Source organism: Neomonachus schauinslandi, chromosome 5 (genome assembly GCF_002201575.2).
Source record: "Neomonachus schauinslandi chromosome 5, ASM220157v2, whole genome shotgun sequence".
NCBI lineage: Eukaryota > Metazoa > Chordata > Mammalia > Carnivora > Phocidae > Neomonachus > Neomonachus schauinslandi.
In genome coordinates this window covers 139,188,815-139,210,273 of record NC_058407.1, presented here as the reverse complement: position 1 = coordinate 139,210,273, position 21,459 = coordinate 139,188,815, and the positions used below count along the sequence as shown (strand labels likewise).

The 21,459-nt window shown below is 46.3% G+C and overlaps 1 protein-coding gene across 1 annotated transcript in view; it reads right to left on the bottom strand.

Moving 5' to 3' along the window:
- Window positions 1-11,786, bottom strand: part of LOC110587806 (ATP-binding cassette sub-family A member 17-like) — a 60,687-nt gene extending 48,901 nt beyond the window's left edge. The window contains 7 exon segments of the mRNA XM_044915254.1: window positions 4,139-4,256; window positions 5,166-5,282; window positions 5,941-6,200; window positions 7,566-7,728; window positions 8,676-8,803; window positions 11,118-11,373; window positions 11,733-11,786. Coding sequence (XP_044771189.1) covers window positions 4,139-4,256; window positions 5,166-5,282; window positions 5,941-6,200; window positions 7,566-7,728; window positions 8,676-8,803; window positions 11,118-11,373; window positions 11,733-11,786 — 1,096 coding nt within the window.
- Window positions 11,787-21,459: the final 9,673 nt, after the last annotated feature.

Here is a 21,459-nt window from a genome sequence, read left to right as displayed (position 1 = left end):
CTTGGACTATGGAAAGACTGAGGGCGGCAGCTCTCACACCCTTCAGGGATCACCAGTGAGGCATTTCCTGGGGCACCGTTATAAATCACGGATTTTTTTTTTTTTAAGATTTTATTTATCTATTTGACACAGAGAGAGAGCAAGAGAGGGAACATAAGCAGGGGGAGTGGGAGAGAGAGAAGCAGGCTTCCCGCGGAGCTGGGAGCCCGATGCGGGGCTTGATCCCAGGACCCTGGGATCATGACCTGAGCTGAAGGCAGACGCTTAACGACTGAGCCACCCAGGCGCCCCAAGATTGAAAAGGCTGAAAGCACAGGCAACAAAAGAAAAGAGAGATTGTACTTTAACCAAATTAAAAACCTCTGTGCATCAGGGGCACCTGGGTGGCTCAGTCGCTAAGCATCTGCCTTCGACTCAGGTCATGATCCCGGGATTCTGGGATCGAGCCCTGCATCGGGCTCCCTGCTCAGCGGGGAGCCTGCTTCTCATTCTCCCACTCCCCCTGCTTGTGTTCCCTCTCTCTCTGTCTCTGTCAAATAAATAAATGGAATCTTTAAAAAAAAAAAACTTCTTTGCATCAAAAGACACCATCAAGAAAGTAAAAAGACAACCCACAGAAGGGGCGAGAATGTTTGCAAATCATATCTGATGAGGGATTAATATCCAAAATACATAAATAACTCCTACAACTCAGCATCAACAAAACAAATGATGCAAGTGAAAAATGGGCAAAAGACTTGAACAGACATTTCTCAAAAAAAAAAAAAATTGGAACCCTCATGTACTATGCTCTGGAAATGTAAAATGTTGTTGTTTCTCGTAGAAAACAGTTTGCTAATTCCTCAAAAAGTTAAATAGAATCACCATATTACCCAGCATTTATACTCCTAGGTATATGCCCGAAGGAATTGAAAGCAGACTCAGACAGACACTTGTACACGAATGGTCACAGCCGCATGATTCACAGTAGCCAAAAGGTGGAAACAACCCAGTGTCCATCAGCAGATGAATGGATCACCAAATGTGGTCTATCCATATGATGGAATATTATTCAGCCGTCTAAGGAATGAAGTGAGGTAGGAGTCCCAAGTGGCTATCCAGCTGTCCCAGCACCATTCCTTAAAGAAACTATTCTTTCCTCATTAAATGGTCTTGGCACCCTTGTCAAAAATCAATTGGCTATTAGATGTATGGACTTATTTCTAGACTCTCAGTTCTATTCCATCAGTCTGTATATCCATCCTCATGACAGTACCACACTATTTTGATCCCTGTTGCTTTGTCTTTGTAGTAAGTTTGAAACCAGGAAGTGTGAGTCCTCCAACTTTGTTCTTCTTCTTCAAAATTGTTTTGGCTTTTTGCAGCCCCTTGCAAATCTATATGGATTTTAGTGTTAGCTTGTCCATTTCTGAGAAAAAGGCATCTGGGATTTTAATAGGCTTTCCATTGAATCTCTAGATCAATCTGGGGGAATATGACCATCTTAACAATACTAAGTCTTCCAATCCATGAACATGGGATGTCTTTCCATTGCATTAAGTTGTCTTTGATTTCTTTCAACAAGTCTGTTATCTCTTTGGGAGGATTTATTCTTGGGTATTTTATTTTGGGGGGTATTTTAAGTGGAATTGTTTTCTTTATTTCTTTTTTGGAATGTTCACTGCTAGTGTATAGAAACACAACTGATTTTTGTGTGTTGATCTCTAGCCTGAAAACTTGCTGAATTCATTTAATTGCTCTAAAAGTTCCCATTGTGGATTCTTAAGGATTTTCTCTATGTAAGATCGTGTCATGTTTGAATAGAGAGAGTTTTGCTTCTTCCTCTCCAGTTGCATGCGTTTTAGTTCTTTTTCATTCTTAATTGCTCTGCCTAGAACTTCCAGTACAATGTTGAGTAACAGGGGGTAAAGTGGTCATCCTTATCTTTTTCCTGATCTTAGGGGGAACCCTTTCAATTGTTCACCATTGAATATGAAGTTAGCTGTGGGGTTTTTGTAAATGCTCACTATTGGTTGAGATAATTCCTTTATATTCTAGTTTATTAAATGTTTTTATCATGAAAAGTACTGGATTTTGTCACATGCTTTTTCAATATCAATTGAGACAAATAAAAGTGAATAAAATTGTGTTTATTTTTTCCTTCATTCAATTCAGGTGGTGTATTATATTTACTGTTTTTCAGATGTTGAATTATTCTTGTATTCTTGGTATAAATCCCACTTGGCATGGTGTAGAATCCTTTAAATATGCTGTTGGACTTAGTTTGCTAGTATTTTGTTCAAGATTTTTACATCTCTGTTCATAAGGAATACTGATCTGTAGTTTTATTGGTCTCATGTCTTTTCCAGCTTGGGTATCAGGGTAATGCTGGCCGATATAATGAGTTTGAAATATCTGTGTTTTTATTTTTTAGTTGTTAAGTTTTCTTTTATTTATTCTGGATACAAGTCTCTCATGATATACATTACTTGCAGATGTTTTCAAGTCTGTGGGTCGTCTTTTCACTTTCTTGATGGTATCCTTTGAAGCACAAAAGTTTTTAATATTGATTTAGTCCAATTCATCAATCCTCTTTTTTATGACTTATGCTTTTGGTGTCATGTCTAAGAAAACACCATCTAACCCAAGATCACAAAGATTTATGCCTGGATTTTCTTTTAAAGGTTTTGTTGTTTTAGCGCTTACCTTTGGGTTTATAATCCACTTTGAGTTAATTTTTATGTATGATGTGATGTAGAGGTCCAGCTTCATTCTTGTGTACGTAGATATCCAGCTATTCCAGCATTCTTTGTTGAAAAAACTATTCCTTACCTGTTGAATTCTCTTGGCCCCTTCATGAAAAATCAAGTGATCATAAACCCTGATGTTATGTGGTATATTTTTGCTTTCACTTGGGACTCTTGCCTACTATCTGCTTTCCACTCTGGTCTTGCTTTATTGTGCTTCTGACCTCGTTGGTTTTGGTTTTTCTTTCCAGCCCTCTGCTTATTTCTTATGCTTCACCGCAAATTCAATTTTGGGGGGCTTCAACCTTCAGCCCAATATTAGCCTTAGCTTTCAAGCATCCTTTGATAGTCATGCTCCCAGGTCCCCCCATAATTCTCTTACTTGACAGCCCCCCCCCCGCCACCGCCATGCTTGCCCTTGAGCTATTGAGGATAGTGGAGAACTCGGTATAGAGTTCGAATCAGGAGACGGTGTCCAGGCCCAGTCAACCTCCCGAAGAACCCACTCCTACCCTGGTAGAGTCGGTATGTGCCAGGGCCCACATATTAGAATCTTAGAACATGATACTTAATGTAAAATATTCACAAATATATAGAGTAAACTGCCTGGCTTCATTTATGCACATTTGATTTTTCCCCAAGTTCTTGTAAGCCCTGTTTGTCACCAACTACTAGACCCACCCTCCATGAATGTTTTTACCTCTGCCTCTCTATTTGAATCAGCAGTCCATTCTCCCATGCTCTGACTTTGACCCTATTTCCTGTTATTTTTGTCCCTAGTAGTTCATTGACTCTACCAATAATTTTAGAGGGAACACCCCTCCTGACAGGACCAAAGTCCCAGGAATTCTGGTCTTACTATGGTGTCTCAGAAGCCATCCTATTACTGTGCCCAAGTTCACAATCAAGACCCGGAAAACTGGGGCGCCTGGGTGGCTCAGTTGGTTAAGCGACTGCCTTCGGCTCAGGTCATGATCCCGGAGTCCCGGGATCGAGTCCCACATCGGGCTCCCTGCTCGGCGGGGAGTCTGCTTCTCCCTCTGACCCTACCCCCTCTTGTGCTCTCTCTCTCACTCTCTCAAATAAATAAATAAAATTAAAAAAAAAAAAGACCTGGAAAACTATCTGCACTGATGCCTTATCCCTCATTTCCTTCCAAGTTGGGACTTAACCATTTGCATCTGTTTGAAGTGACATTTAGCAGCCAAATGAAGCAGAAAAACAGACATACATGAGATGGTTCCCTAAGCCTTGGACGGGGAATGGAATCAGGCTATTGCTAAAGTAACCACAGAGATGAAAATTTGGCTTTGAAGGAATAATAATTCATGCTGTAGGTAACTTGAGTAGCAGTACTGCCAGAAACAGAAGCAATAACACCCTCCCTGACAGAAAATTGTATCAGGACTCACCTCTTTGGAAGAATGTGCTGATCATGAATGCAAAGAAAATTGTGGCAATGGCAAAACACAGTAGAAAAACGAATATCAAGCTAGGGTCGCTGTTTCTGAACACCATCACACCGTTCACCTGTATTGTAGTCATAGACACACGTCGTTTTTACGTGGAGAGAATGAGGAGGAGGCATGAAATACCCGTTAACAGTGCAGAAATTTAAAAAAAACTTTACAAGATGATCCTAATTAAACAACAGAGACAGATTTTTTTTAAGGCAGACTTTGATCCAGTGTCCACGACCATTCACAAATGATGCTCAGCCCGTGTACCTTTTTTAAAGAAAGTGTAAGTCCGAATTCAGTTTTTGACCCAGTGTGAATCTTTTTTGCTTTAATGAGAGAGTTTATGCCATTTGTCATCGTCACTATTACAGATGACTATGGTATTCCTTTGGGAAGCTGACACCTCCTCCTTTTAATGCTTTCTGGCCATTTTCTTTGTTTTACGTGTTTTGCTGTGTGGTCTGGGTTTTCTTGCCTTCCCATATCCAAAGTGCCCCAACTTTGGTAATTTAGAAGGCAAATTTTCATACATCCACATGGTGGATTATAATTTAGTCATTAAATGAAAGCAGATTGGAACACCAAATTTCAACAGCAGCGTAGAAGGAAAATTTAACAAGGTAGCACGGGCCTGAGAGAATGTCCTCATCTCTTACAAAAACTGTTTTCAACTATCTGTAGAGTGTAAAATTTGCAATGTTTTAAAGTTCATGAAATACATCTCTTGGAATTCCACTTCCCTAACGAAGTTAATCACGCCTGTGTCCAGTCCTCGCAGAGCCGGGAACGGCGGGAGGGCAATCTCCCGGATGGTGCACGATCCGCGCCTGATCCCCTCTTTCAGTAAGCACCACCTCGCATCCACCTGAGGGTTCCCAGGTGCTCATCACCAGCTGTGCTCTCTCCAGCTGCCGAATCTCAGCACCGCCACCCACCCCTCTGCATAGCCAAGCACATCCTGAGGGCCCGAGACACGTACCTGCGTGCAGAAGAGGACAGTCATGAAAGAGACGACCATGAGGGCGGAGATGAAGAACATGGTGAACCAGGCAGCCCAGTGTTGCCAGTTGTTCACTCCCATCATGCACATATACTCCTAGGGAAAACAGAAGAGCCGGCTGTCTCACCACGTTGGGTGGAGATGCCCACGGCAGCCTCGCAGACTGCCTCCGGCAGAGCACATTGTGTGTGCAAGAACACGGAGCAAACCAGACACGGTGGGTGAGGCCAAGCAAGGTCGAGGGAGCTGCCAGCAGGCTATTTTCTAGACACAGTCATAAGAATCAATCAAAGGGGAAGAAATTAGCAAAAGGTGGGGAGAGAAGTCACGGTAGAGGGCGGGCATGGCCCCAGAGCGCAGAAGGCAGAGAAACTCGCAGGATCAGCCTTGTGTTCTGCTGGGGCTCCCTGGAGAGTGTTCCCGGCTGCAGCAGCAAGACAGCGAGCTACTCCTGGGGGTCATTCCCCTCCTGTGCGTTTGTCAGGGAGTCACTCCACAAGCATCTCCTGAACAGCCACCATGGGCGAGCCCCAAAGCAAGGACTCATGTCATCACAACAGATGGGGTTGCCTGAGTGGCAAGCAGGTCAAATGATGGAAGAACATCCACCTTCCAACTCACCTTGGACGTCCCTCTGACAGCTAGGCAACCTTTCCCCTGCCTTAGCCTCACTCCCACTCTGGTCATTTTTCATTAGTGCTCCCGGACATCCCGGGTCCCGGGAGAGGCATGCATCCCATGCCAGTGCGGCTACCTTCAGCTTTTTCTCTTTCTCCAGGACAACAGAATTGATGATGATGAGCTGGATGCCGATGAAGCTGAGCATGAGCAGAAGAGGGAACTCGTTCTGAAGGATCAGCAAGAACGTGTCCTGGATGTAGGCTCCATGCGGGAACCTCTTCACAAGCACAGTGAGGTTCTTGAACAGTTGGGTCATCACATTGTGGGCGTGGTGCTGCATGATGGCCTTGTCCAGAGCATGCTGTAGGGTCAGGAAGCCTCCCTTGCTGTATCCTGCATGAGAACACAGCGAACACCAGGCATGAGAGACCCAGGAAGACTGATGCAGCAGAACACCTGATGAATCAGATGCTTGTGGCTAGCGATTCATGAAGACACACCAACAGGAGTAGGACAGGCTCTCTGGAGTCCACCTGTTGCCATGTGGAATAAGGAGAAGAGTCACCACGGGCCCCCGTGGCTGTGATGGCATCTTTTATCAGAGAACAGGGCAAAGGTGATCTGAACACATAAAACAAGGGATGTCCCATACAACACTCTTGCGTGGTGGGGCCACATCCCCTCCACTAAGCGCTCAGGCTCCAGGGTAAGGGTGCCTGCTCTGTACTTCTAATCATCCAGGACATGTGAGATGGTTAAATTCAAAGCACTTGGGAGACCACAGCCCCCCTCCCTGACTGTGACTGTCTCTGAACTGTCACTGCTGTGACCCAAGGGTTATGGGCATCGGATTTTGCTGCCAAGCCTCAAAAACCATCTTGATCGTAAGCAGCCCTTGTTTTGATACAGCGTAGTCGGTGGGCTGAGGTCAGCTTTTGGGAAAAATAGGTTGAAGGGCAAAGACGCCAGGCCTGGGGGTCTTTTAAGAGATAATGGCCCCACCTTCAAGCACGGGTTCCTGGCCCTCCTTGTGGGCAGAGCCAGGGTGGGGCATGCAGCAGTGAAGTGGAGGTGACCAAGGTCTCTCAATGGCCCAGCCCTACGCGGACCCCCAGATCCGGGAGGATGAACATGGGAGGAACACGTTGTTGATACTAAAATCCCAGCAACTGTCACATGGTGTTGACTGTGGGTAGGAGAGTTTCCTCTGCAGAGCGGCTGGTACCCTTTCTAAAATCACACGAATCTATGAGCCCTCGGTTTACATTGTCCCTCGCTGGCCTTGCAGGCCCAAGGCTCCACGTCAGCTGTGCACTCATCCCACAGTGAAGTGCAGCTTGGCAGCTCAGTTTCCTATGAGCAGCTCGTTCCCTGCAGGGAGGCCTCCCTGAACCCCCGACAAAGAAGTATCCCAAAACTCTACAGGGATGTGGGGAGTGTGCATCCTTCAGGAGAGGATGAACGGGTGCCCCTGCTGTCCCGCGGCTGCTCCCCAGCCTGTGGGAAGCTAAAGCAAATGTTAGTACACACAGGAGCATGAGAAGGAACGTACCCTCCTGGTTCCTGTAAAATGCTTCCATCCTTCCTTCAAGCAGTTCAGTATCAGTACAAATCAAACACTTAACTGCTGCTTTAACTTCCTCTAGAATGAAAGCATTTTACCCAGTGACACATTTCTAAACGTAACTCCCTCAACCTCTTCTGAAACGTTCGGAACCAGGTAGGTGCACACAGGGCCACGCACATGGCCTTCCTCACCAGGGAGTCCCCCGTCAAAATGTCCAAAGGCCCGGGGCACTTGGCTCGGGTTCGGAGGATAAAGGAGGGATGTGCCCCAGCCTTCTAGCTTATCGTGGTATGTTGTCACCTTCGAGATTAAGGAGTTCCTCTGAATGCAGCTCAAGCGCAGGTGGTATTTGATCTGTGGAGGATAAAGGGAGGACAACCTTGGTCATAAGATCCTGATGCTCAGAGAGGACCCAGGACAGAGCAGACCTGCGCCCAAGGCCAGCTGGGACAGCAGGGATGGCTGTCCCCTCTGGGGAGCACACGGTGGTCTGCCGCCACCATCCCGGGAGAGCCCCCTCAAGGAAGGCAGTGTTTGGGCAAGTCATTTGACCTTCTTGTCTCGGTTTCCTCGTCAGTAAAGTGGGGAGGATGTTAACAGTGCCCACCCCAGATGTACTGCAGGATCCTGTCGGATGATCCCTGGGTGTGCCTGGCATTCCTATGTGCTCGCTAAGTATTGCTGGTTGTTTATAAACAAGTCTGCCTCCGCCTTCCAACACCCCAAGCAAGTTCTGACAATCTTTACGTGAGGGTATGGCACCACGCCAAAGCTTTCCCACCCCCAGACAGGAACCACTGCCAGAAAGCCCTCCCACGTTTGAGTCCATATTAGTCATGGCGGCAACTAAGACCAGTCCTTCTGGAAAATGCTTCTCTTCCCGGCTCTCTCCTGGGCACAGACTCATTTAATGCTCCAAGTTAGGAACTACTATTACTCCCATTACACTGGTCAGGAAACTGAGGCCCAGAAAGGCTAGTGCCCCTCCCACGGCTAGACGGCCAGTGGCTGCGGAGCGGGCACCCAGTCCGTAATCAAGCAGTTTGCACGGGTGGCCCTCCTCCCTCGGCAGGAGGTTCCCCTGCGCAAGGCTTCCCTTATAAGGAATCGGAGAACCGGAAGGGGCCCCCGGGCCCGGTTGTAAGAGGTGAAGCCCGGAGCGTTTGCTTACCTCCTCCGGAAGTAAGACAGGACAGTAACACAGGACAACAGAGGGGCAGCTCAGGTGACAAGACTCCCTCACGGACTCGCCCCCGGGCCTGGGCAGCGCCGTCATGCTGTTCCAGAAGGGCTGTCCTTACCTCCAGCGGCAGGGGCTGCTTGCTGTCATTGAAGTGGTGATTCAAGACAATTCCGGCCCACATGTAGAAGGCTTTGGGGTCCTGGATTATGTAACTTTCAGAGACGGGCACCGAAGAATAGCCTAGAACTGCAGAGAGAAAATCCAGTCAGCAAGGGGCTGGCGGGAAGGCCTCCGCTGCCCGCCCATTGCCATCCTCCCTGAGCAGGTGCAGGGGCGCCCGCTTCTCGGCCGAGGGGCCGCAAGCCTCACTCACTCCCTCAGCCGTTCTGCAAACACTTGAGCACACGGCAGGTGGCCGCAAGTCACGCGAGGAAGGAAAGCACCGGAACCCACAGTAAGCGCCACACTCCTCTTAGCAGGAGTCAGCACAGGACCAAGGGCAGAACACACACTGCGACGAGACAAGACATGAGTCAGAAGCAATAAGGCAGAAATAAACGTTCAAGGGACGCCTGGGTGGCTCAGTCGTTAAGCGTCTGCCTTCGGCTCAGGTCATGATCCCAGAGTCCTGGGATCGAGCCCCACATTGGGCTCCCTTCTCAGTGGGAAGCCTGCTTCTCCCTCTCCCACTCCCCCTGCTTGTGTTCCCTCTCTCGCTGTGTCTTTCTGTCAAATAAGTAAATAAAATCTTAAAAAAAAAAAAAAAAAGAAACGTTCAAGACCTCGCTCCCAAAAAAAGATAAACTGCCTGAGGTGGGATCTTCAGGGAAGACAGAATAGAAATGTTTTCTTCTCTGCGGAGGCCACTGAGGGGTCCCTGGAAATGGGATGGAAACTCAGCCCAGATGCAAAGTGAATGTTTCAGGAGCAGGAGGGCCACCTACCGAGAAAGGTCCAAAGCAGGCAGGAGGGCTTCTGACCCGCGACGTCCTGCTGCAGATTTTTTAAAAAAATATTTTATTTTAGAGAGAGAGAGAGCACAAGCAGAGGGAGAAGCAGACTCCCCAGCGAGCAGGGAGCCCGATGCGGGACTCAATTCCAGGACCCTGGGATCATGACCTGAGCTGAAGGCAGACGCTTAACTACTGAGCCACCCAGGCGCCCCTTCCGCTGCAGACTGATCTCGAATTCATCCACACAGCTCCGTCTGCCTGCATGTCTCCTCCCCCCCGCCATCCACTTCCTCCTGAATGTCTGCGAATACCACGGGCTCCAGTCTCTCTTTCAGAGAACAGCCAGAGATGGCTCTTCTAAAACAAATCATGTAACTTCTCTTCTTAAAACCCCTCCCACGGCGGGCGGCCTTGGGCAGGAGAAGGAAATCCAGGATTTCGACAAGACCTTCGAGGCTCCCGAAGACACTCCGACCTCACTGGGACCACTCTCCCCACTTCCTTTCTCCTTGCCCACAGCTGCCAGCTCCCCGACCCTGAGGCGGACCACTGCTGGCCGCCCCTGAGTCCTGAGGTCACCCTCCCACCCTGCATGGCTTGTCCCTCACCCTCACGGCTTCACTACCATATCACCTCCCCAGAGAAGATTTCTCCGTTGTTATTTGTTTCATAATCTCACATTTGTGAAAGATACAACTGAATTGGAATGGTATTTCAGGGCACTAGGCAAGCATGAAGCACAAAACAGCGGTCCCCACACACGTGGCCATGGAGGGCCTTTGAAAGAATTGTCTGCACCGAGTAGCGCTCCAAGCTAGGAGAGGACAGCCCTTTCTTTCCACTTTGTACCTTCTGTGTTATTGGAATACTTTTACAAAAACACATAGTATAACTTTGGAAAATCACTCCACATTTTGTGGACTCCACGTCTTGAAAAGCTGTATCTACCTAAGTGCATTACTCCGCCCAATAAATAATGTATTGAGCAGCGAGTGTGTGCCAGGCACGGAGTATGCCCAGGACAGACACGGGCCTCTGCCCTCTGTGCCCAGCAGGTGCAGCACAGAGAGCTGTTAGTGGGCCATGTGATGAAGCATGAATCAAAATGCTGTGAGCGGAGCCAGCAGGGCTCCAAGAGAGACAGAGGCACAGGTGAGAGACCTAAACCCCAGCTGCCTGCTCTGCTCAGCACCATTGCAGGGCTAGGAAGGCACAGCCCTCGGGAGGTGTGTGGGGTGCAGGGGAGCCCAGAGAAGGGCCTGCCTGGCTCCTTGTGCAGTGGAAGCCCAGGAGGGGTTGAGGCACCGGCTGGCCAGACCCCACTGACCTTTGAGAGATCTTCCTGGATCCACACAGAGACTGGACTAGGAGGGGTCAAGAGGAGAAGAGAGACCAGTCGGAACGCTAATTCAGAATCTCTCAAGTCTCTGGGAGGTGTGGTTGCAGGATCAGAATGGGCTGCTCTCCCCCAGCGACCACCTCTGCAGACTTTTTAGGATTTGGAGACCCCACATTTGGAATCACGACCATAAGCACCCTCCGGCAAAGGCCTCCAACTCTGGAAAAATGCCCTCCCTCCGTACCCGTACCCCATCTCTGTGTCTCACCTTCAAACTCAATGTCAAAGGATTTCTCCATTTCCATGATAGCCTTCAACGTCCTGCTCTTGGAAGGGATGTACACTAGCTGGTACCTAGTCTGCATGGGGACATAGAAGAAGTCTGGCAGCTAACTGATGTTGATCGCAAGGTAGTTCAAAGGAGGCCTTTTTTTGGGCAGACTGTTCAGGTGAAGATACATGACAATCGTGGAGAACAGCAGTGGCGCCAGGATCTCTAGCATGGTGACCAGGGTCATCCGCTTCTGCAATGGAAAGGAAAGCGGGTGGTAATCCAAAGCAGAACACACGTGTTGAGTCGCCGGGTGGCGAGGCTTCCTTGTGAAAAGCCCTCTCCCTCCCTGCATAATAGGGAACGAGCTAGACGCCTCCCCGTCTGACTTCCACGCATCGGCGGTGAGAAACCAGTAACGACGGTGCGGGCTTCAGTGATGACAGTCTGCAGAGTTCCAGTGGGAACCGGCCGTATTTGCAGAGAGGGGCCTCATTCCAAGTAAAGTTGATTTTTTTCTTTAATCCGTTATTAGAACCCAACCTAACTTCAACATCCAGTCCCTCCCTAGGAGACGCCAATGCCCCACCCCTCCCCGAGCACCTTACCCACCTTCAAGATGAAATTCTTCCACAGAAGAAGTTTCAGATTCCCGCCCATCGTCATGTTTCCCGCTGAGGAGGGGGTTACCAGCCCTGGCTGGGAAGGAAATGGGGCGAATGTCACATGTCGCACAAAACTGCTCCTGGGTCCTCCGGGAGCTTTCAGAGTGCTGTTCCTTCCTTGTGGCTGACTCCGCCTCACCTGCCCACCTCTACACACCCCTGCGCCATGGTGGGGCTGAACCTCCCCTGCAGGTGACCTCGCTGGTTGAAATGCATGGACACGTGAATGACTTCTGCATCTCTGTCTACAGCCTGCACCTGCCCGGTGCACCTGCCGGGTCTGCAGCGGCGGCAGGGCTGGTCCTGGGAGCAGGGGCCCAGCCTCAGGAGGGTGAGCATGTGCAAAGAAGCCCTCCTCGGCTCCTCCTGGCTCCCACCTCTGCTGGGACAGGCCTGGCTGTAACCCACAGGGGACAGAACTGGCTTCTGCTCACAGCCGCGCTCGCCTCCCTGGAGCATCATCCCCACGGAAAACCCCCATCGCAGTGAGGCCTTTCTTGCAATCTTCCCTGTTCATTTTTCTTCTTAGCCCTTTTAAACCACTGAACGTGCTATTGATTACTTACTTATTGAATCTGATTTCCTCTAGAATGCATGCCCCATGAAGGCAGGTTTTTTTTGTTTTGGGGTTTTTTTTTTGCCTGTTTTTTGTTTTTGTTTCACCACCAAGACCCTGGACTCAAGAGCAGGGCCTGCAGGTGCTGACCACTCTGTAAACGTGGGCCCCATAAATCAAGGCATTACGGGGCCCGCAGCAAATGTCGGGTTGTGCCTGTGAGGAAGGACACGCTTCCCGGTATCACAGGGTTCGGCTTTTAGCTCCCACCACCACAAGATTTGTACTTCCACGAAGATGTTTTCCCATCAGTGAAAGAATGGATGGATGCATTTTCCTCGGGCGAAAGCCTCTCTGACTCTGCCCATTAGGAACTAAAGGAACAGTGTTGTGAGCACACTAAATGTCACCGAAGGTACATGTCATTATTTTTTTTTTAAGATGTATTAATTTGAGAGAGCGCGGGAGAGAGCATGGGGGTCGGGCGGAGGGAGAAGCCAACTACCCGCGGGGCGCGATCTAAGGCCTCTGGGACTGTGACCTGAGCAAAAACCAAGAGTGGGACGCTTAACAGACGGACGGAGCCATCCAGGCGCCCCTGAAGGTACACTTTAAAGTGCCTCATTGTGTGATGTGAATTTCACCTCCATAAGAAAAAGAAGAGTGAATACAAGACACGTTTATATTAGTCAGCCTTTGCTGCAGGCTTCCTACCTGACAAACAACCCCAACCACGGACGTTTATTTCCTGCTCACGGCTCTGCTGCCTCCTGGGATTGGCTGGACTGGTCTTTAGGTCTAGTTATGGGCTGAATTGTGCCCCCCTCCCGAACTGCTGTGTTGAAGTCCTAATCCCCAGGACCTCAGCCTGTGACTGCTTTTACAGGCAGGGCCTTTCCAGAGGCAGCAAAGGCAAAACGAGCCCGTGAGGGTGGCCTGACTGTGCCCTTACGGTTAGAGGAGATGTGGGTGCCCAGCGGCAGCAGGGGTGCCGGGCACAGAGGAAAGACCAGGTGAGGACGAGCCGGGGGCAGCTACCTGCAAACCCAGGGGAGGAATTGAAATGACAGGAAAAACCAACCTTGCCAGTACCTGGATCTTGGACTTTCAGCCTCCAGAAATAAACGTCTGTTGTTTCCGGCGCCCAGTCCGTGGTATTTTGTTAGCGCAGCTGGCTTGGACACATACAGGCCTGTTCTGTATGTCTCCTCCCAGCAGGAACGGGCTGTTCTCACGGCAAGAGGCCAAGCTAAACCACACAGACGCATTTCAAGCATCTTCCCACACACACTTGCTAACCATTCCAATATGAATGCAACAGGGAAGGAAACTCTGTATGCTCTAATGGGGGGCACTGCCGACTCACATGGCAAGGGGCGTGGGCATAACATTTAATGCAGGGGGAGAAACAGTACCCATGTGCCAAAACACCCAACAGTGAGTTCTTCAGAAGCCGGTGTTAGAATCTTCCCGCCTTAACCCACGCCATGCAGATGAGGAGGTATTTTGGCTCCTTACTGGACCACCACAGACTAAAAGAAAAAGCGCCCAGACCATGAGAACACAATGGTTTTCTCCAGCCACACCTGTGGTTCAGTGGAATGGGACAGGAAAACAGAGGAGACGGAGGTTTTCATACTGAGCATCTTTTAGAATTTGTGATAACACAGGTAGGCTGTTTCTCTTAAAAGAAAGTTTATTTCAATGTTTGTGATGTACGACAACCGGCAACTATGCCTTGAAGGCACTGTGTCCAGACACAATGCCATCATCAAAAGATCCGTCTGTAATAGGGGCACCTGGCTGGGTCCATCAGTGGAGCATGCAACTCTCCGTCTCGGGGTTGTGAGTTCAAGCCCCATGTTGGGTATGGAGATTACTTAATAAAAAAATTTTTTTTAAAAGATCAGTCAGTCATAGAGCTCGTCTTCTTGGAATTCAGTGGCTTCAAATAAGCCTAGTAAGGGAAATAAGATGTACGAAGGAAAACAGAATACTACCAGGTAGAAAACGTGAATCAGAAGCAGTACACTTAAGGGTGGCCAAACTGACTGATGAAACAGAAGTCCAGGAAGAGACCACAGGTACACGATCACCTGATTTATAACAAAGCTGACAGGCAGGAGAGGGAAGCAGGGTCTTCCCGAGGGTGGATAGCTCGGGGCCGGCTGGCTGTCGCTATGTGATACCACGTATCCTGACTCCTGCCTCCCACCACACACAAAATTCCAACTTCAGATGATAGATCTGAATGTGAAGGGTAAAGGAAATAGGAAAAATATGTTTTCCTATTTCTTTTACCTGTGACCTTGAAGTAGGCAGAGATTTCTCTCTCTTTTTTTTTTAAGATTTTATTTATTTATTTGACAGGCAGAGAGCACAAGCAGAGGGAGCCACAGAGCAAGAGGGAGAAGCAGGCTCCCCACTGAGCAGGGAGCCCAATGCGGGGCTCGATCCTGGGATTCCAGGATCATGACCTGAGCCGAAGGCAGACACCCAACCAACTGAGCCACCCAGACGCCCTAGGCAGAGATTTCTTAAACATGACTCCAAACTGCTAAACATAAAGAAAACTTGGGTAAACTGAACTACGTCAAAATTAAGGAAATCTGTTCCGCAAAAGGCCCAGTAAGAGAGCAAATGCAACCCAGAATGAGCAAAGCTATCTACAAGTCACCAAGAAAAAGACAGACTTCCCAAAAGAAAAATAGAAGAGACTCTCAGTTTCCCAAATTGCTGATAACACATGACAAAGTGCTCGACCTAAATGGTTGTCTGGGAAATGCATTGTAAAAGCCTCACCGTCACACTGAGACAGAGATTTCTGCACAGGACGGGCACTGGAGGGCAGTCTCCAAACCTTCTGCAGAGTGGAGGAGGCCAGCAGGCTGAAGGGGTGGAAACCCTAGTCATTCCCACATTCCCACAGACTACAAAGTGTCCACCTCAAGCTCAGGCATGAGGACAGCATGCAGACAGGTCCCAGGTAAGCAGGACAGTCCATTTATGTTGTATTTGGGAAAACAAATGACCAGGATAGAAAAAGAGAGAAAAAAAGGGGGGGGGGGCGCTGAAAATAAGCAACCCAGCAACTATTCAGAATTTCTATGAGAGTGTCACTGCTGGCCCTTTGAGCCGACACCCCCACTTCTAGGAGTCTGATCCGCAGGTACACCTGTGCAAGCATGAGCTGACCACTGCAAGGTTATGCACCACATCACTGTTTATAATAGCAAAGGAGTGTAAGCAGCCTGGTACCCACCACAATGGATCCGTTACATAACCATTACATATCTAGACAATGAAGTAATATGCATCATAGAAAAAAAAAAGGAAGAGCTCTATGTCCTGGCTGCCTTCTGGGATCTGCAGGATAATGTGAGACAATAAATTCCTGTTGTTTGGGCCACCCAATCTGTGGTATTTGTTACGCAGCCTGAGCTGAAATAGAGAATGGTGTGTCAGTCTGCACGAGGCTATGTGTGTAAGGGGGCAGGGGGAGTGTGGGAAATCTCTATACCTTCCCAGTTTTGCTGTGAGCCAAAATGCTCTTAAAAAATAAAATCTATTTTTAGGGGCGCCTGCATGGCTCAGTTGTTAAGCGTCTGCCTTCGGCTCAGGTCATGATCCCGGGGTCCAGGGATTGAGCCCCACATCGGGCTTCCTGCTCCGCGGGAAGCCTGCTTCTCCCTCTCCCACTGCCCCTGCTTGTGTTCCCTCTCTCGCTGTGTCTCTCTCTGTCAAATAAATAAATAAATAAAATCTTTTTAAAAAAATAAAAATAAAATCTATTTTTATTTATTTATTTATTTATTTTAAGATTATGTATATATATATATATACATAATATATATATATATGTATATATATATATATACACATACAGCCATGTAGGGCTCTGTGCTCAGCACGGAGTCGGCTTGAGATTCTCTCTCATGCTCTCTGCCCCTCCCCCATTCACCAGCACACACACACTCTCTCTCTCTCCCCCTTTCAAATAAATAAGTAAATCTTAAAAAAGAGAGAGAGGTGGAAGGGTGGAGGGGCAGAGGCAGAGGGAGAATCTTAAAGCCAGCTCCACGCCCAGCCCAACACAGGGCTTGATCTCACAACCCTGAGATCATGGCCTGAGCCAAAATCAAGAGTCAGACACTTACTGACTGAGCCATCAAAGTGTCCCTGGGGAGATATATCTTTGCATAGGAAGAGTCAATATGAAGATTTTAATTCTCCTAAATAAATCTATAAATTTTACATAGCACCAATAAAGATTTCAACAAGATTTTTGATTAAAAAACTGATTCAGAAGTCCACATGAAGCACAACGGTGTGAAATCAGGCAAGAAAATTCTGAAAGAGATAGATAACCACCAGAAACTATCCAAATTTTTAAATTTGTTGTTACATAACTTCATTAATTAAAAAAATATCATACTAGGATAGTCACAGCTCAATAAAAAAAAGAATTTATATATATATACCAAAGTATACATGGGAATTTAGTATGAAATAAAGAAAACATTTCAAATTAACTGAATATTATCAGTAACAGTACTGATGTCTGTATGTTCAAAAACCTGGGTGAAACCCAATTCCTTGAAAGACATAAGCTATCAAAACTCACTCAAGAAGAAATAACCTGAATAGTCCTATACCTACTAAAGAAATTATATTTGTAGTTAAAAACATTCCAAGACGGAAAACCATGACTCAGATGGTTTTATTGGCAAATTCTAACAAATGTTTAAGGAAGAAATAATACTAATTCTACACATTCTCTTCCACAAAATAGAAGAGGTGGACTACTTTCCCAACTCATATTATGAGGTCAGGGTTACCTTGATATCAAAGCTAGACTAAAACATTTCAAGGAAGACATATAATTAAAAAATAATAATAAGGCAAGAAGAAAAGTGTTTCTACTCTCAGATGTCATGATTTTCCCAAGAAATCTAAAAAAATAATTCTACAATTGATAAGTGAGTTTAGCAGGGTCCCAGAAGTTGAGGTCAATATACACAAATTGGTTGTATTTCTATATACTAGTAAGGAACACATGGAAACCCAAAGTTTTTTCAAGGTATCACTTGTGATAATCTCGATAAAATGAAATACTTAGAAATAAATCCGACAAAATATGTGCAGAATCTAGACAAAAGAAGACGAATGAAAGTTTTCTTTAAAAAATGAAATAAGTGGAAAGATATACCATACTCATGGACTGGAGAAGTCTGTATTAAGACATCAGTTCTCCCAAACTGATTTTTAGATTCAGTGCAAATCCCGATGAAAATCTCTGCGGTATCACTGATAGGCATCAACAAGCTGACTTTAAAATTCCCATGAAATAGCAAAGGGACTAAAATAGCCAAAATCATTTTGAAAGAGGATCACTACTAGAGGACACATACTACCTCATTAGCACTACACTAATAAAGACAATATAGTATTAGCTGAAGCCAAAAGCAGTCCACTGCAGCCCAGCCTGCAAACTAAGACTGGTTTTGACTCCTTCTAATGGTTGGAAGAACTGTCCTCCACCACTGTGACCGAGCACTGAATAGCTCTGAAGTTAGCTGTTACAGTGCTTACTGTGTGAGACTTCTTCTGTGGTCTGGTCGCTTTGATGACAGCCCACATTGTTTGAAGCACCCCTAAGGCGAGCTGCTGTAAGCACTCCCCGTGCTATCCAAAAGATAAAACGAAAAGTGAAATCTCTCCATTCCCACACAAATTTGCAGCGCATATATCTTCCACGCTCAGACAACAGCTCCAGCAGCATTTTCCAGACCTCGGTGTATGTGCAAGGGAAATTTTCATTATTTCAAAATCCATGTAACTGTGTGATCGAGGAGCTTCCAGCTCACCTTCAACTGGTTGTGATTAATCTATCATGCAATGACAGGTTACAAGGCAAATTATCAAGAGAGGAATCTAACAGAATTCTATCAATGCCTTTCAAGCCATGAAGACAACTGAAATCATATTCAAGGTGAGATAGACAAAATCTCGTTACAGGTCAGCATTAACAGACAAACATTTACAATAAATCTTGATGGTATGGAACACTGTCTTTGAACACTGGCAAAGTAATATGTTATCCCATAAAAAAGAACTCCATTGTTCTCATGAGTAGATATATATTGCAAAAAAAGTTACATTCAATTATTATATTGAAAGTCACTAATAAAATTTTTTTTGGAAACGTGTCTCATATAACAAGTATGTGTATGATACCCTGAATTTTGCCTCTTGGCATGCAAAGCCTAAAACATTTGCTATCCAGCCCTTTATGGAAATAGCGTGCCAAAGCCCGGACTAAAAGATCAAAGATACACATACAGACCAATGGAACAGAAGAGTTCAAAAATAGACCTTCACAAATATGGTCAATTTTCGACAAAGGTGCAATTCAATGGAAAAAGAATTATCTTTTTAACAGAGGTTGGTGGGACAAATGGAATCATGTATGGGGGGAAAATCCACTTTTATCAATACCTCAATCCATTATACAAAATCAGTTCAAAATACAGCATAGACCTAAGTGCAAAACCTAAAACTCTAAAACTTCTAGGAATAAAAAAACCCTACAGGAGAACATCGTGACCTTGGGTTAAGCAAAGATTCCTGAGATATGACAAGAAAAGCATAAAAGAAAAATTGATAAGTTGGGCTTCATTAAAATTAAAATCTTTTTCTCTGCAAAAGATTAACAGGGTGAGAAAACAAGGCACAGACTAAGAAAAAATATTTGCAAATTGCTTATCTGACAAAGGAGCTATATCCAGAATATATAAAACTCTCAAAACTCAACAGTAAGAAAATTAACACCCAATTTTTAAATTGCACCAAAGAGGATATATGTTTGGCAAATAAGCCCATGAAAAGATGCTCAGCATTATGTCATTAGGAAAAGCAAATTCAAACCACAATAAAATACCACTACCAACTACTAGAATGGGTGGAAAAAAATTTTTTTAAGTGATGGCAAAGTTACAGAGTGACTGGAACTCTTATATACCAACAGGGCAATGCAAAATGGTACAGCCATGTGGGGAAATATTTTGGCAGTTTCTTATGTTTTCTTATAAAGCTAAACATACACTTCCATACAATTCAATGATCCTATTCCTAAGTTTTTACCCAAGCAAAATGAGAATTTTTGTTTTCAAACACACACAAAAAATTTTTACACAAGAACCTATATACAAATTATTATAGAAGGCTTTACTCAAAATCTCCCCCAAACTAAGAACTGGGCCCTTGCTAAGTGCCAAGCATTTCTGAAGTGTTCCATATGTTTCGATGCTTCAAATCCTCACAGCAATCCTATGAAGTGAGTACTATGTGCTCCCTACATTACGCAAGGGAACCAAGGCACAAAGAGGTTACGTGGGGCATTAAGAGCTGGGATTCAATTTGAGGCTGCATGGCCAGAGTCCATAACCGGTTTTAACCCCTACCATATTAATGCCTCTCAACCGCTGGGAACGACAGAGTATATTGTGCAGCCCTTGGTCTGGAACGAAGCCTCCAATTATAACATTGTTCCTATGGCAACAATCAGAGAAGCTGTACTCTAAAATTCTGCATTGAATACCCCCAACGTGGGCACTGCTGTACAAGAAAGTACATATATAAACATAGATACAGATGGATAGGGAGATAGTATTTGTGTCCCTGCAAAAAGAAATAGGAGCTGACATATTGGTTCCATTTTTAAAATGCATAGAGTGTGGATAAGTATATATCTATATATGTCAGCCAACTTTTGCAATAACAAGGTTTACTGCCTTCTATAAAGCCGTAAGTTTTGTTTATGAGTGTCACCATGCACCTTAGTTTTTGCCATCAATCTTGAGAAATGTCTGAGCCACGGAAACCCCAAGGAGTATCCCCTGTAATTAATGACCTGGCATGTTTTCACACTATGTGAGTGTGAGTAATTTACCTACCAGAGACTGTCATGGAGTCCAGGAGCCTGAACACTGGAACATCTGGGCTCCAGTATCACCTCTACTGTGTGACTTTGAACAAATTATGACCCTTATCTGGGCCTCCACTTGGAAGAATACCAGGTGGACCATCCAGGTTTAGTGAGACCTGAGCAGAAGAGTGATTGTTGAGGATCCATCAAAAGGGCCCACCCGCTGTGGGCAGTTGTTTGTAAACAGGTGTCCAGAGCCTAGAATCTTCCCACAGAACGTCTTCCTTCGCCAGTGGCCTTACATCCTCTCAGTTCATGACTGCGGTGACTAATCATAATTACCACGCAGGCACCCTAACAAGATCAAGAACAAAGGTATCAATCGCTATTCTGCAGGTGTTTCTCTTGGCCTGCATAGTCCTTCCTCCTGTCCCCACCCGCCCCCCCCCCACCTTCACCTTCCATCTGGGGGAAGTCCGACTCAGCCTGCTCCGTTCCTGGATTGGGTTATGCAGAACCCTTTCAAGTTTAGAAAGGGCTGGGGGAAAATTGCAAGGTGTAACCAATAGAAGTTGGAAATAGCAAGGATTTGTTCTTGAAAGAAGAAAGATTGAGTGAGAAAAACGCCGGTCAGCCAGGTTTCTAGAGTCTCCGGGCAGACACCTGGGCTGGGAGGGAGGGGGTGCAGGCTGTGAGCAAGGATGGGAGAGACAGTTTTTAAGATGCTCGCAACACAGTAATAACCCACTCCTCCACCTGAATTGTAATTGTGTTCAGTTGGGTTTTCTGTTTTTCTTTTTGGGTGTTTTGTTTGCTTCATTGTTGTCTGCTCACTATAGAGACCGGGCTAGTAAGTCCCGCTATGCTCACATGGGACTACCATTTCTTTGGTGTTAATGCGTTTTCCCATTTGACCTGAAAACAAAATACTTCTGAGTTGGGTGTTATTACTAGTCCTATTATCATTCTAATTTTAGGGACAGGAGATTGCGGCTCAGAGGGGTCAAATGACATGCCTGCACTAGCCAAGGGGCCGGGTCCAGACGCAAAGCCGGGTCTTCTGACTCCTTCTTCAACCAATATTTACCGGGTGCCTCCCCTCTGCCAGGCACTCCAGGACCCTGAGATGTAGCCACGAACTAGACCAAGTCCCTTTCCCATGGAGCCCACCTTCTGGTGAGGGAGACAGAA